The sequence below is a fragment of the Miscanthus floridulus genome, chromosome 8, assembly GCF_019320115.1.
Source record: "Miscanthus floridulus cultivar M001 chromosome 8, ASM1932011v1, whole genome shotgun sequence".
Taxonomy (NCBI): domain Eukaryota; kingdom Viridiplantae; phylum Streptophyta; class Magnoliopsida; order Poales; family Poaceae; genus Miscanthus; species Miscanthus floridulus.
In genome coordinates this window covers 181,141,617-181,157,743 of record NC_089587.1, presented here as the reverse complement: position 1 = coordinate 181,157,743, position 16,127 = coordinate 181,141,617, and the positions used below count along the sequence as shown (strand labels likewise).

At 46.9% G+C, this 16,127-nt stretch overlaps 3 protein-coding genes across 3 annotated transcripts; 1 reads left to right on the top strand and 2 right to left on the bottom strand.

The window, feature by feature from the left end:
• Positions 1–2,547: 2,547 nt before the first annotated feature.
• On the top strand, positions 2,548–7,543 carry LOC136477649 (CMP-sialic acid transporter 5). Its single transcript, XM_066475881.1, has 16 exons — positions 2,548–2,818; positions 2,916–3,174; positions 3,401–3,517; positions 4,069–4,125; positions 4,235–4,312; positions 4,420–4,464; positions 4,563–4,622; positions 4,962–5,084; positions 5,212–5,289; positions 5,469–5,537; positions 5,901–6,009; positions 6,085–6,218; positions 6,300–6,376; positions 6,614–6,662; positions 6,737–6,801; positions 7,252–7,543. The coding sequence occupies exons 2-15, from the start codon at positions 3,004–3,006 to the stop codon at positions 6,785–6,787; spliced, it is 1,218 nt and encodes a 405-aa protein (XP_066331978.1). The 5' UTR covers positions 2,548–2,818; positions 2,916–3,003; the 3' UTR covers positions 6,788–6,801; positions 7,252–7,543.
• Positions 7,544–7,710: 167 nt separating this feature from the next.
• LOC136477650 (GDSL esterase/lipase At5g03980-like) lies at positions 7,711–8,920 on the bottom strand. Its single transcript, XM_066475882.1, has one exon. It carries the CDS (start codon positions 8,917–8,919, stop codon positions 7,720–7,722), a length of 1,200 nt encoding a protein of 399 aa, XP_066331979.1. The 5' UTR covers position 8,920; the 3' UTR covers positions 7,711–7,719.
• Positions 8,921–11,531: 2,611 nt separating this feature from the next.
• Positions 11,532–14,266, bottom strand: LOC136474184 (uncharacterized). Its single transcript, XM_066471782.1, has 4 exons — positions 14,089–14,266; positions 13,927–13,999; positions 11,933–12,022; positions 11,532–11,826 (listed from the first exon to the last, which is right to left on the bottom strand). Exons 1-4 carry the CDS (start codon positions 14,248–14,250, stop codon positions 11,762–11,764), a joined length of 390 nt encoding a protein of 129 aa, XP_066327879.1. The 5' UTR covers positions 14,251–14,266; the 3' UTR covers positions 11,532–11,761.
• Positions 14,267–16,127: the final 1,861 nt, after the last annotated feature.

Sequence of the window (16,127 nt, the reverse complement as noted above, 5' to 3'; positions counted from 1 at the left end):
CACATATCATACTTGTAGATAACCTTTTATTTTTAAGCTCAGGACAACAAGCATGACTGGGAATATAAGTTCTAATCTGAAACCAATCTGACCTTGAGTTATGTGAAGCATATAGAAGCCAAGGGCAACCTTTCCACCTACAAACAACCCTAATTCTTTTCAGGTCATTCTTTACATATTTGATATTTGTCTTTATCTTTAGTGCATACCTCTCTATTGCATCCTTCAATTCATCCCTTCCTCTAAAGCACATGTCAACACAGAACTGGGGAGTCTCAGCAGAACTATCAAATATTGGGAACCTGCACTTCCTTCTTGTAACTACACCATCGCTATCCTCATCATATGATGCATCTCCATATGAATCAAAGTATGGAACACCATCTCCACCTTCTAAGGGCTGATCACTACTGTTAGGATCAACGCGCGCAGTGTATGACATCCACCTCAATTGGGTTGACCAATGGAATATCTCCTCTCTTCTTTACTTCCGACATAAAGTCGTTGTATTTAGTTCTTATCTTCCTAAATTCATCATCTTCATCAGTTGTGAAACTTGTTGCATGACATCCACTCTCTGATTCTGATTCTGATTCTTCTTCTTCTTCTTCTTCTTCTTCTTCTTATTCTTCTTCATTCAGACCATCCTGACATTGGGTTGGACCTTCCAGACGCAGCATGTTAGCATCCTGAACAGTTTGTTCCTTGACAACAGGTTCTGCATGATCCAAATCCATGATATTGTCATCTTCAAATAGGGCAAATACATCCTCATCTGCATATTGTGTTTCGGTTTCTTCATTCCCACCAACACTAATTGGTTCGGTGTATATATCCACAGCCCTACCAGTTCCTAGCTCATTAATCATGTCCAAACATGACTTGTCATCTACAAGTAACTTCATTTCACTATTCAAATCTGCACCATATGGCAACCAGTACATCCTAACAGATCTAGGAAAAGTTGTGTGATCCAATAGGTGGCCTTCAAGTTTAGGGATAGATATCTTGTCCTTCTCTATGTGGGACACCCCAGAATCCCCATTTCAATACAACATCTTGGACGCATCAAGAACAAATTCCCCATTAAAATGAAATTGAACTTCCAGTACCTCAAATTCAGACATTGTTTTGCAGCCCTAAAGATCCACTATATGGTCAAATTGAAACATTCTACCAGGAAAACAAATCAAATCACAAAACCAGCTAGGTGCCACTTTCATCTTACCATGGAGCATGTCCACTCCTCTTTCCGCGTCGTGGTCACGTATGAGCAGGTGTCCGCCTCCACTAGTAGAAGGGGCGCGCCTCACCCCCTTTAGTGCTGCGCCTACCCCACACTGCTCTGCTCCTCTCGTGGCTCTTCCTCCCGTGAGACTGGGCGGCTCCTCTCGCGGAACCTGAGGCACTGGATGGACGAGATCGAGAGAAGAGGGGAAACAGGGAGGAAACGGTGGACGGGACGCCGTGAAGCTTGGGCGGTTTCTAAAAGGATGGGCGAGGGGCAGCAATGACTTTTGGCATGTAGTCCTGGACACGTGGCGATTACTTGATGGGGATGGGCGAGATCGACCCGCAGATGAATTGTCTAAGGACTAAACTGGACGTTTTGAAAGTTGAGGGACCAAAGTGAGCCTTCGGCAATAGTTTGGGGACGAAGATGGCTATTTCGCCTAATGTATTTTAGTGACTTTGGTCATATTTGTGTAGGCAACATCGGCTAATCTCACTCTCCTGGTTGTTTTCACCTTGAACAGTAACATAAAACAAATGGATTTAGTGCCCAACACTTGAATTTTATACAGTATCTGTAATGTCTCCTCTTACCTCATATTCTTTCCATTTATGTGACAATGCCTCTTGTTTTGTTATCCCGCATTTAGTTCAAAAGTTTAAACACGAACAAACTAAAATGGCCAAAGAGGTAGTCTGTAAAACAAAATTAATCCGGGCTGAGAAAGACTAAACGTGAGTGAGTGACAGCACACGTCAATCAAATCACCAAAAAATCAGAGCACCAGAAACATTGGAGTAACCCTTTATCAAAAAAGGAAAAAAAGGTGTTTTGGCTCATGAGGACACTCAATTTTTTTTCTTCACCGTCTTCTTCCTTCTCCCGACACGCCGCCGCCGCCCACCGCCCCGTCGAGACCCTACCGCGTGAGGCAACCTCCTCCTTCCCTCCCGCCGCCGCCATGGCCATGGATGCCCCTGCCCCCGCCCCGACCATCTCCTATGCCACCGGAACCCTAACTGTTGCCCTCTCGTCGTCCCTACCGTCTGGTTGGCATGCCTCTCTGAGCCCCTTCTAAGCCCGCCATAGTTTAAGAAGAGAGGAAGGGAAGAGAAAGAAAAGAATCGACCATTGGATCAACCGTTGTATTTCTGAAAAAAAAAGCCCGAGCGACTGGTATATACTGTAGATCAAATAAAAAATAGAAGAAGAGAAAAACACTCGAGCGAGATTTCGTGTTTACCCGAAAAACACACAAATTTGTGATACGTGGAAATATAAATAGACCGAAACACCCGCCTTCCTGTCGCGTCCCCTCTTCCTAAGCCCACCTTCCTCTCTTCTCCCCTTCACCCCTTTCTGGCTTTTCTCTCCTCCCCGCGTCCCCGACTCCTGCCCGAATTCGAGATCCCGGAGGCAGCTTCCCAAGGGCTCCTGCGCTCCGCTCGCTGGATCAAACCATCGTGCTCTCGACAGAAACCCCCCCGAAACCCAGCCGGACCAAGCCCTGTTCGCCGTGAGCGCGGTGCCCAGGCCGGGCCAGATCTGCAAGATCCGCACCGACACCGCTACGCCTATCACGAGGTACAGAGGCCGAGCTGAACCCCTCGGATCTGCTCGCTTAGGCAGTCCTCTCCGATGTATTGCCGCTGATTTGCTGAAAATGGCGTGGTCGCTGTAGGTGGATGCTCTCGTGATCTCTCGGAGGCCGCGGGGACTGAGCGGCATCTCGGCGGAGGCGTGGCCTGCGTAGCTGGCGGCCTGCCGAGATGCAGCGGAACGGGGTGGTGGAATGCAGCGTTTGCCGCTCCCGGGTGGTGGTGCCGAGCCCCCGGAGCGTGTCCAGGGCATACGACAAGCACCGCAGCAAGATGTCGTCCAAGTTCCGCGCGCTCAACGTCTTCCTCGTCGTCGGTGACTGCATCCTTGTTGGTCTCCAGGTGTGTGCGCGCCTAAACGCTTCATATTCAGTCCCAAGCGCGGGAGACTTTTGCACGATCAATGTTTGAGTGAAATGGCCTCACGGATTTGGTACAGAAGTAATGCTTTTACTAGTACTGATGCCTCGCATGCTTGACATGGCCCTTTGCTGTAGTGTTACGTTCACCTGAATAGCAAATGATTGGCCTTGGGGCGTTATGCTAATGTTTGACTTGGTTTATGCAGCCCATCCTAGTGTTCATGTCAAAGGTTGATGGGAAGTTTCAGTTCAGTCCCATCAGTGTTAACTTTCTGACGGAGGTTATGAAAGTCATCTTTGCTATTGTGATGCTCATAATTCAGGTTTGTTCTTGTTACTTTCTTGCTGATGTTTTCCCTTTTTGCAAGCATTCTGACTCGAAGTGACTTTAGAAATGAAGAGTGATCCATTTTGCGTGAGCTATTTTCACATGTTAGTCTGATAACATCTATGATCTCCTAATAAGCAGCCCACTGAGAACTCTTATGATCTTTCAAAAATTTTTTTTTGAGAACTCTTATGATTTGTGGTTCTGGGGTAAGGATCAGAGGACTAAGTGTTTACACGCAAAAGGAAATGGGAAAAAAGGGTTTGTCCAACAAAACATGAAGCTATCTTTCCTAGCAGTTAATGCCTTCTAAAATGTGGAGTGGCACTCTTGCTTGGTCAGTCCAAGTAAGCTGTTTTCCGTGTGCGCAGATTAGCTTAGGATTTTGTTAGTATTCCTCCACACTTCGGATTTTCATGGTGTCTGGTGGATGTACCGAATTACAGTTACTCTGCAGTGTTTTCTCTTTAGTTTGTTGTAAGTAGTATTATGTTCATAATTTCTTATCTGTTAACCTTTTTTTGCTTTGTTGTTCCAATGTGACAGTCTAGAAAGCAAAAGGTTGGAGAAAAGCCACTTTTGGCACGTTCAACCTTCATACAGGTGATTTATCTACCACAAGATATATTGTACTTTGATATGTACTGTTGCTCTGTATTTATTTTTTGCTACATTGTCTGATTATTTGATCATTCACTATTTGGTTTTGTAGGCAGCCCGTAATAATGTACTTCTAGCAGTTCCTGCTCTTCTATATGCCATCAACAATTACCTAAAATTCATAATGCAGGTAATGTTTGCCTTGTTTACTGGCAGAGTATTGTAATTTTTATGGGTAAATATTGATATTGCCTTGTGATATTGTGACAACCTTGACATATTGAGCCAACTGTGCAGTTGTACTTCAATCCTGCGACTGTAAAAATGCTAAGTAACCTGAAGGTACACTTTTCTTGTACTGCTCAGCTATGCTGCTTTAGCTATACTTTGTGTCATTGTGTGCACACATCTAAAAGTACCTGTGGTCTAAACTTCTCTAGGTACTGGTTATAGCTGTTCTTCTGAAATTTATAATGAGAAGGAGATTCTCAGTTATTCAGGTAAGGGTAACATTGACATTATCTTGAAATAATTTATGTTTATCTTAAAGATTGGGAGTATTGTGTACTAAATAATTTGTGCTTTTAGACTATGTCTTTTCTTTCTCACTTTCTTTTCGCTTTTGTTGGGGGCTCATGTTGGAACTAAAAAGTTGGGGTAGGCTAGAAATGAAGCCCAACATGAATTTTAAGAGCTGATGGGCCTTTTCCACATATATAAGCATAAAATGAACTATCAAATGCTGTACTTCCTTTTAAGAATGTTTTTGTCAGGTGCAACAGTGTTGACTTCAAGCTATGTTGGCCTTTCTCCCACCTTTTTTTTTTTAATATTGACAGTGGGAAGCTCTTGCTCTATTGCTTATTGGAATCAGCATCAATCAACTCCGAACTGTACCCGCAGGCAATACGGCATTTGGTCTTCCTGTCACTGCTATTGCCTACATATATACATTGATTTTTGTAAGTTGCTGCTAGACCATCTGTTCTCATTTGCTTTCCCCTCATGTACACTTCTTTTTATAAGTTATCGATAAAAAAGTAGACTTGCAAATTAAGTTATATATTTATTTACTACTATGAATTGTAGGTAACTGTTCCTTCAATGGCTTCTGTCTACAATGAATATGCCTTGAAAAGCCAATATGACACTAGCATTTATCTCCAGGTAAAGTATTAGTTAGTTTACCTTTGCCCTTGAGTTCCTCTAGAGTAGCTTGTATGGTCCATTGTAGTTTTGTTTTTGTTTTCCAACTTCATATTGAAAGTGTTTGACTTGCTTATCTTGCTATTTGTTTTATCATAGTGCCCCATATTTCTGTTAATGATTTTTCCATTTAATTGTAGAACTTGTTTCTGTACGGATATGGAGCAATATTCAACTTCCTTGGCATTCTCGGGACTGCCTTATTCCAATGGTGTGCACCTTCATTTGAAGTTCGGTTTTACATTGATAGATGATGGCAGCTGCATTTCTAGTGCACTAGGCCACTAGCTGTATTTATCTGTCCACACTCTGGATGGCAATGAGAAAAAATAATTTTGTATGGTGGTACCCTCATGCTTAACAAGTTGTACCAACAAAAAGGGATATGCATAACGAACTGCATAGCTCATAAAAGCTGACTGATTTTGTGTAGAACATTAGAATTTAAAGTATTTACTAATGATTAGTAGGGGGGGCGGGGGGAATGTGAATGTCCCTTTTCCTGAGGCAAACACGATAGGTATGTTGTCTGCCTTATGTTTATGATGATTACATTGTCCTGTCTTTTTGCAGGGCCAGAAAGTTTTAATATTCTTCGAGGACATTCAAGGGCCACAATGTTTCTCATATGTAACAATGCTGCACAAGGCATTCTATCTTCATTCTTCTTTAAGTATGCAGGTAATGGTTTTTGACATTTGCTCTTTATTATTATTGCAGTTATCACATCTATTGTCTAACTGAAATACACTGCAGACACAATTTTGAAGAAGTATTCGTCAACTGTTGCCACAATATTTACTGGCCTAGCTTCTGCTGCATTCTTGGGGCATACCTTGACCATTAATTTTCTCCTGGGCATATCAGTGGTGTTTATTTCAATGCACCAGGTAAACTGACCTTTTTTTATTACTTTTTTTGTTGAACAACCATTGTTGTATTTCATGTATCTTACTGTCGTTTCTCCTTAGTTCTTCTCTCCACTTGCTAAAGCCAAAGATGACAAACCAGCTGACTTAATAGAGTTGGAAGATACCCAAAATCACCGGTAAGTTTTTATCTCGCTTCGAATGTTATTAACAAATTACTTCAATACTTGATTTAGGTTTCACTTAGCATTGGCCTTTGAAGAAGTGCTGTTTTGCACTGTGTCCATGATCTCCATCTAGACTTTTATAGCTTTGGCATGTGCTTTGGGATGCCTGTTAATGTTGTTGTAGAAATAGCAAGCTGTTTATTAAGTTTCTTTTGACATGTGGCCTCATGTGGTGCTTATTTTTCACAGGTCATCTGAATCTTCTTTTGTAAATATGACTGCTGGTGCCGCTGATGATGTGAGTATCTCATTTTCCATTTTAGAATAGATGTGTCATTTTAGAGGCTACATCTAATTTGGCTTTCATTTCAGGCGAGCCATCGGATTGGAACTGATGAGAGGCAACCACTGTTGCCTACATGAACTAGTTTCTTGAGGTATACATAGATTCTTGTAGCCATATTTCTACTGTGTTGCCCAGTTGACAGTTTGACATGGTAAATAGCTATATGCACGGAGTTTGCCAATTCAGTAAGGTGTATGATTATAGATATTTTACACAAGATAAATCGTGATTTTTTAGTGGATATTTGTCTGTGACAGTTCATTTTCTATAGCAATTTAAGAAAACAGATTGTTGCAAATTGATGGTAGAGGCACTGAATGCTGATCCATAGGCTCACATTGTTTTGGATATATGCTTGAAGATGAAAATAATCTGGTTAGCTGTACTAGCTCGACATAGGTTGGCAGCTGTGGGCTAAAATATAAGATTTTGATTTCCACATGGGTTCTATATTTCTATGTGCAATATACTAAGCGAGACAAGTTTCCTGGAATATTTCTCTCTCACAAGCACATGAACACCGGTTCTTTCTGTTCTGCAGGTAGGATAGGAAGACAGCATTTTTGCCGTGTGAGCAGCAGATTTCATGTAGCATTGTGAGTTGAATAAACTATTGTACACTGTAAAGCCAAAAGAAAGAAAGAAGTACCAACGTGTTCTCCATTTTCTTCTTTCATTTTTGGGATGAGGCCGGTGGCCGGCCATTAGTGGCCGATGGGAGTGACAGAGCAGCATACATTTTGATAGGCATATAATTCAATAGGGATTTTCCAGATACGATACTTGTAACAGAAAATTTTCCAGATACGATACTTGTAACAGAACATTCAATAGGGATCTTTTTTGTATGGAACCTTTTCTTTATACTATTGATTAATTGTTTTACTATTATCACTACATTGTTACTTGATTCTCCAACCGTGTTCAGTGTTTGACTTTTGCGTAACCACGAAGTCTCTTTGGACATACTGATGAAATGGGAACATCCATGTAAGCTGAATCTCGATTTTCACGGGAATTCCACCGGCGCTGGGGACGCGAAGCCCCTGTGGTAGAGCAAGTCGCTCATGACGCTGTTGGCGCGCTGCGTCAGGTGCACGCCGTCCCAGCTAATGCGCTCGTCCGGCCTCGCGCACACCGACGCGCCTGGCGCGCCGCACATCCGGTCCATGTCGAAGTTGTAGGCGCCGCCGCCAGCACCGCAGCACGCCTCGGTCCGCGCCCCCTCGTCGAACCCCGTCTTGCCGGCGTCCCTCAGCATCCGCACGTACGCGTAGAAGTAGTCGGCGTAGGAGATGGTCGCGGACGTGTAGGATCGGCGCAGCTCTCGGATGCCCTGCTGCAGCAGCACGTTGTGCATCTGGGCGAACAGGTTCAGCGCCGCCAGGCAGCCGTTGGCGTCGTAGGCTGCCGGCTCCGTCTCGTTCACCGCCGCCATGTAGCTCGGCACGCACCCGAGCGGGAAGTTCCCCGGAATCACTACCCGCGTCGCGCCCATGTCGAGGAGCTCCCTTGCCGCGCTCGTGACGGACCGCACTACGTCCGGGACGAGCCCCATCGCCTCGGCCACGCCGGTCGCCATGCGGCCCAAGTTGTACATGTTGCGCGCGCCGCCGGCCGCCGGCTTGTTCGCCGAGAAGGCGTAGTTGTAGTCGTTGCCGCCGATCTCCCCCACCATGACCAGCGAATGAGCAAGCTTCTCGCGGATCTCCTGCGGGGACTGGGTGTTGGTGCTCATGAAGTCCTTGAACCGCTGGAGCTGGACGCCCAGTGAGCTGTTGGTGTGAGGGACGGAGACCCCTTTCCTGGCGAGGGCCGCCGCGTCGAGGGCCGTGGCACCGGCCACGGCGAAGTTGACGCCGTAAGAGAAGTCGGCGCCCTTGTCGAGGTACGGGTTCAGCAGCGGCAAGCCGAGATCCTTAGCCAGATAGTCTATCATGAGGTACCCGTCGGAGCATCGCCCGGTGGCGCCGCCGATGGCAGACCCGTAGGGAAGACCCGTGGTGTGCTGCAGCATGCCCGTGGCGCCTTCGCGGAGCAGGTTCCCGGTGTCCGATAGGGAGTCGCCGAAGTTGTAGATGGCAGTGATGCCGTCCACCGCCGCCTTCTCTTTGGCTGCCTGTTGTGGCGCCGGCCTTGCGTGGCACGGGCTAACGACGACAAGCAGCGCCAAGAACGCGGCGAGCAGGATGCGAGCCATGGTCGCCATGCAACGTACTGCAAGTGGTTCGTTGCTTTGTTGGTGTCGAGAAAGAAGCTGCAGGCCAGCGGGTGCGTTTTTATGGAGGGCGCCTGAAGACGATCGCGAGCCTTTCGGACTAGGATTCCTGTCTGTCAACTGACAGAGACGGAACCAGATGCAGAGCAGTCAATTCCGAACCTTGTTTTTCGTCTCCGACAGCAAGTTCCTTTAATAATTTTTTTAATTCTTCGGCGATCCAACGAGTCCGACTCAAATTGCCGGGCGATAAATAACATGGCCAGTTCGCGAGCATTTAATACCGGTGAACCCAAATAGAGACGGAACCAGATGCAGAGCAGTCGATTCAGAAGCTTCGCTTTCGTCTCCGACTCCGACTCCAAGTTGCCTCAATTTTCTTAATTCTCCGGCGATCCTAAGAGTTCGACTCGAATTGCCGGGCCATAAGTATCGTATCCGCCATCTTTCTCTCGATCCCATCCAACACCTATCCATCAACTGCTTTCCCTCCATCCCTTCGGCAGGCGGCGGCTGAGATTCGCCACCGGCTAGGTAGCGCCTAGAGCCCGTTTGCTTGCTTTGCGGCGGATCATGTTCGCCCCTTCGCCTGCCGTTCGCCCTTTCACCGGCGCCGTCGCTCGTTGCGCCGCAACTGCCCCTTCTGATGCCAGTGAGCGCGCGTCCGGGAAGAAGCGTCCTCGTGTCGGCGTCGCGCCGGCACGAGACTCGTCGGCTTGCCTCACAAGATGATCCGTAACGGCAACAGCGTCTTGACCGCCGCCGGCATGGAGGTCTTAACCGTCGGCGGCAAGATGTCATCCCAGGAGCTCCTACGGAAGCGCCTGGCGTCTGAGCTCGATGCCTTGCGCGGTCTCCTAAAGAAAGCAGAGCTTATATCCCAGCGTGGTGCATGCAAGGGCAGTGCGCCAACTGCCGGCAAGAAAGATCGATTCTTGGCCTCCAACCAGCGAGCGAAGCCAATGGATGAAGATTTCAATGCGCCTTCGGTGAAGAAGAGGAAGATTTCAACTCTGGTGGAGCAGAAGCAGAAGCAGATACCGGCGCCACGGATGTCGCAAGAAGAGAGGAATCAGCTTGCTTGTCGCCTGTCCTCGCTTTCTGGGGAACTGCCGGGGAACATTGTTGAGTTCTTGCAGAAGCAGTTCGGCGATGCGGATAGCCATGGTGAGATCGAGATAAACATTGACTCTGTGGAAGACTCCGTGCTGTTCGAGTTGAAGACGCGGCTCGACAAGTTCGCCGAGGAGAGCAAGGACCACAAGCTCGCCGTGGAGAGCAAAGGCGAAGTCGTTCTGGAGCAGGAGGACGAAGAGTACATCGACATCTGCGGCCTGTCACCCATCGTCGAAACCGGCAAGGGGCCGAGCTCAAGCAGCAGCGGTGATTCAGACTCGGACAGCGACTCTGCTAGTGAAAGCGATTCCGACGGCGACGAGTGTGTTGACCGCCCAGCTCAAGTTCCTCCCGAGCAGATCATTGCCACGTCTGCGCAGCCACCGTCGGAGCCGGCACAAGTGGTGCAGCAGAGTACCGAAGCAAAGAAGGTCCAAGGCGTCCAGCGTGCCGCGCCCAAGGCTGTCTACATGCCCGGTCTGCTCTACAGGGCGAACCTTCGCCGACAACTGTTGGAGATAGAGAGGACGGCGCTGCCCGACGAGCGCATCCACCCGCGGGACCTGCAGCGTCTCGGCATCGCGGAGTATGGCCATCCCAGCCTCATGCGGCAGCTCGGGCTCGTCCTAAAGGTCGACGCGTAGGCAGCGCGCGGCGAGCTGAAGCAGGAGCACGGCAGCTGTAAATTTTATTTTTTTTGATGAAAGATCGGCAGCTGTAGGTTGTAGAACATAGAAAGTGGATTGGTGTGCTCGGTAGTTATGTTGGACCTATCTCTAATGTTTTTTGTGTGTGTCATGTAATGACGTAACAATGAATTAAAAATCTGCTGTCAGGCAATGTGCTTAAGTACTGAGCATTGCAGTATTTGTTTCATAACTGAACATGCAAAGTTTCTTTTTTTGTTGGCAAATTTGGATGTAGCGGTAAGACTGTAAGAGCACAGGGGGGTTGCTTTCAATTCACTAGGCAATCTTTTCAGCTAAACTGATGCTAGAATTACAGAAGAAAGATCGTTTTACACAGAATTATTCAGACCAAAGTTCACACGGTCACACAGGATTCACTTGGTAATCTTATCAGCGAACAGACTACTGACATGCAACGGACCACAGCAGCCAGCAAACTTCCATCACGCGACAGAGTCTTGACTCGTGCATGAAATGGCTTTGACTATCAATTCGCACGCCATAAAGCTATCCCTCTGTGTTCTATTAACAGGTTCAGCCAAATAGATCAGCACGTACTTGAGCACCGAGCAACAGAAGAATGTCAATGACAGCGAGGAACGCTCTTGTCTGCCCAAACCTGGAATAATGTTGAGTTTTACAGGTAGTTATGTATCACTGCAGATCGGCTATGCCTGACTACAACAATTACCGTCCCATGCTAGGGAGTAACATATAAGAGTATAAGACTACGATAGCTGCTTACTGTAGAATCTGACAGACGCAAATTCACAACAAAATATATCCACAAACGCAGTATGCAACATGAACAAAAACATGTATATTACACTATTAAAGGTAGGTTCATGTTTGAAGTTCGATACATTAACACCAGACCTAAGTAGCTTCTACTGAACATTCAGGCAGTAGAGGCAAAAGGCAGTTCACGCTCCAGTGTTCCGTGAGGTCAGTCCCTGCAATCCTTGCTGCAAGCTCTGAGCAAACATACAAAGGCTCATATCATCATTCTAGTGATTAAGTCTTGTCCATCATTCTATCATGGCATCAACTTTCTCCTTCGCAGGTGGTTTTGCATTTTTGGCTTTCTTCCTGCCTGCAGAGTGAATCACCATGATTACATGCCTCAAGTAATACTATCATTTCCAAGAAGGAAATGAAGTTTGAATGTGTTACCATTTACAATTTGAACAACAGGATACCTTTTCCCTTTAATCTCTTGATCTGTATTCTTGAGCTTTTCTTCACACTGAACTTCACTTGAGACTTGCCCGTTGCAGCTTCCGAAGACTCTGTCAACAAAAAATACCAAAGTAAGAAATGATGTTGCAGTAATCATCAGATAAATATTTAGGAAAGTTAACACAAGGTTCAAAGGGAAAAAAAGTTGCCTAGCTAAACACAAGTGGAAATAACATCAAGCAACACACTGAAATAGCATGACAGAAACAATAGAAAGCAATAGAATTCCCTATAGGTAGGTCGTAAGTGGGTCAACCTAAGACCAGGTACCCAAGTTAGAAGTCTACAAATAGCTGTAGCATAGAACAGCTGCATTTTTTTGTGAAAATAAAAAAGTACCACATGGTCACAGCCCTGATCAAACAATGTTGGGAACTTGAAAACATTGTGAGCAAGCTAATAGATCTGACACAAATGAGAGGCAAATGAAACTTTCTACAAAAATGCCGACTAAAATTTATTGCAGACATTAGATCGTACAAATAGTTCCACTATGAGATTAGATGGGCAGCTCTTCATCGGTATTCATATTAAGCATGTCTCTTATGTTTATAGCTCTGCCAATTAAAATAATAGATATACACAAAAATCGAGCATATCTCCTGAACCCAAGAATCTGCATCATCTCCCTTCCCTTTTCTTGGAGAAGATCAAACAGTTCAACCATATGTTTTAACTTTGTTTGCATAATGGTGCAAAGCCTTCGAAAGCTTCAGCAATAAAAGTTAAACTACAATAGGTACTAATAGATATATTAGCATGGGTAGGCATATTTTTCACAACACTTTACAACAACAACAACAACAACAAAGCCTTTAAGTCCCAAACAAGTTGGGGTAGGCTAGAGTTGAAACCCAACAGAAGCAATCAAGGTTCAGGCACGTGAATAGCTGTCTTCCAAGCACTCCTATCTAAGGCTAAGTCTTTGGGTATATTCCATCCTTTCAAGTTTTCACAACACTTTAGCGGCCAATAATTTAGCTTCTCTTATTTGATTAGCCTGTCTACAGAGTACAGACAATGCAACACTAGAAGCTGTTTTGAAAGGATAGCGGCAGTTGCTGTCTTGAAATATATTTCATCACAATAAACAGGAATAGCTTTGTTTGGTACAGTATGTTTTTATAGATACTCTCTGTTATAATGTGAATGGACAATAAAAGTTACAAACACAAAGAAGGCTAACTTCCCCTATAGATGCAAATCTAGAGTACTTTGAGCACAATACACTAAAACACCTTACTTTCCTGATCTGCAACACTATACTAAACAGAAATCTACATTTTCCAGTCTTTGAATCTACTAGAAGGACAAGCTTAACATAAATAGGTGGAGCTAACACCATGATTAACAGTGCCTCATGTTGCCATCAGTCCTGTAGTCTCAACTCCAACTAACTACTGTTGCATCAGTGCAATCAGTGCTACATTTATATATAATAGCATTAAATCAGGTACTCTGCTGGTATAACCAGTATTATGTTACAACAGCATGGGAAAGATTGCAGGGCATCGGAGTTATTGGTGACTTGGTGAAGCTGCGACCCTGTGACCTAAGACAAGCATCACAGTTGCATACGGCCCAAATCACAACTCGTTTCCAAATGCCAAAATGAAACATCAACAAGCATAAGGCAATGTAAATAGTCAACAGCACAATCAACTTTTTTTTTCATGACCAAGGATGCAATAGCCAGGAATATGAGAATGGTCACCAAATATCTAATTTGCTCACCAAATGGAGGGTCAAGTTTACACACTCAAACGGTCACCACATTCAGTTATCCCTCAAGTGTAACTTTCGATCGAAACAGGACTGCTACAAATCTTTACAGAGCCACTAATTATCCTACAAATACACGAACCACACAATCCTTTGCAATCACCACTACACCAATTCTCCAAAAACCGACCTAACTGAATCCAAACAAGCAATCGGCCCTAGAATCTCTCACCTTCAGCAGAGACCATGTCGACATCCCCCATATTGTTCTCCAGCGCCTTAATCATCGCAGCCTCTTTCTGCTCCTGCACAGCAATAACCCAAAAAAAACACATCAGAGAGGCCAAACCATCGCACCAAAGACCTCCCAGCTAAGAAAAGCCACCAGACTTACCCGGTTGAGGCGGCGCTCGAGCTTGCGCTTCCGCTTGCCGGACATGGAGACGGGCGCGGTCCGCTGCTTGAGCTTGCCGGTGCCGGGCTCCCCATGCGCGGCGCGCTTGCGGTCCTGCTTCCACTGGCGCTTGTTCTTCTGCACCACGTTGTACTTGGCCATGGCGTGGCGGCGGATGGGTCTCGCACGCGCCGCCGCGGGAGAGGAGGGGAGAGAGAGGAAGATGAGCAAACCCTTCGGCCTGGGCTTTAACCCTTGAGGCTTCCCCCACCCTGCCTCAAGATCCGTGCAAGGACACGCGGCTTTCTCCTAACCCCTCACCCCTGGTCGCCTGGAGATTCGTGCGAGAAAGGCGTGGTGACGTGGCGACTCCGACTCGGTTTGCTCGGACATGCGCGTCAGCTCTCCCCGGCTCGGACATGCTCCCGCGTTTCCTAGTCCGAACCCGGCAAGCAAATGGGGCTCACGGCGCGCTCATAAAAGGCGCCTGCTGGCCTCCAAAACGAACACCGCGCGCACTTGCAGTACGTGAGATACTGACATGGCGACCATGGCTCGCATCCTGCTCGCCGCTTTAGTGGCGATGCTGCTCGTCGTCTGCCCGTGCCATGCAAGGCCGGCGCCGGAACAGACGGCGAAGTCGTCGACAGTGGAAGAGAAGGCGGTGGTGGACGGCATCACTGCCATATACAACTTCGGCGACTCCCTGTCAGACGGAGCCGGCAGCCTACGACGCCAACGGCTGCCTGGCGGCGCTGAACCTGTTCGCCCAGATGCACAACGTGCTGCTGCAGCAGGGCATCCGAGAGCTGCGCCGATCCTACACGTCCGCGACCATCTCCTACGCCGACTACTTCTACGCGTACGTGCGGATGCTGAGGGATGCCGGCAAGACGGGGTTGGACGAGGGGGCGCGCACCAAGGCGTGCTGCGGTGCTGACGGCGGCGCCTACAACTTCGACATGGACCAGATGTGCGGCGCGCCAGGCGCGTCGGGAATATTCCGCGTCGATGTGCGCGAGGCCCGACGAGCGCATTAGCTGGGACGGCGTGCACCTGACGCAGCATGCCAACAGCGTCATGACCGACCTGCTCTAGCACAAGGGCTTCGCGTCACTAGCGCCGGTGGAGTTCCCGCGTACTTGAAGTTGAAGATCGACAAGCGTCCTTCGTTGGTGGTTTGATGCATGTGTATCTACATCAATCCACGTGTGTTGGAGTAAAATATAATATAATTTAGTTCAATTACGCTCCAATCCACTTCAACACATGTGGATTGAGATGAATACATATACATTCAAACAAGACCTTAATGTCTGGATAGGTAGGGTGTTCCGAATTTTGTGTTCTATATTTCTCTAATGTTGCGCAATTTTGTCTCGCGACTAATGCTTGTGCTAGGGTCAAAGCTACATAGTCATTATTAGGATCAGCGGACCCTCACCCCTATAGATTATTGAGAATGCTATATAAACTGTCCATTAACTAGTATAGGTTTATAACTCATGATTTGTCTTCTGGAGACACTAGCGTCCGAACGTAGCATTTCCCTTGCCCGCGCCCGACGCAACTCCCTCACCAGCGCCAATCCCACTCTGGACATTGCGTTCGTTCGGACGAAGCTCCCTCGCGCATGCCCGGCGCAGTTCCCTCGCCGGCGCCCATATTCACGCTCCCCAATCCGCCCGATGTGCCGCGCCTGTGCCCATCCCGCTGCCCAGCCTGCTCGATCCGCCGTGGCATCCCGTCCCTCCCGCGGCCACGGCCGTGGCCTCCATCTTCGTCACACCTGGGTGCCGTAGCAGCCGGCCTTCTTCGTGTCACTGCTCGGGCAGCCACACGACGACCGAAGGCCTGAGCTTCCTCCACACCAACATCCAGATATACTTTTACAACACTCAGATAAAAAAGAATTGTAACATACGTCTGAAACCGATAAAACATTTGGGATATACACTTGCAACACAACCATTACAACATATACGACATCTAGATAAAACACTTACAACATACGTCTAAAACAGATAAATATTTTGAAC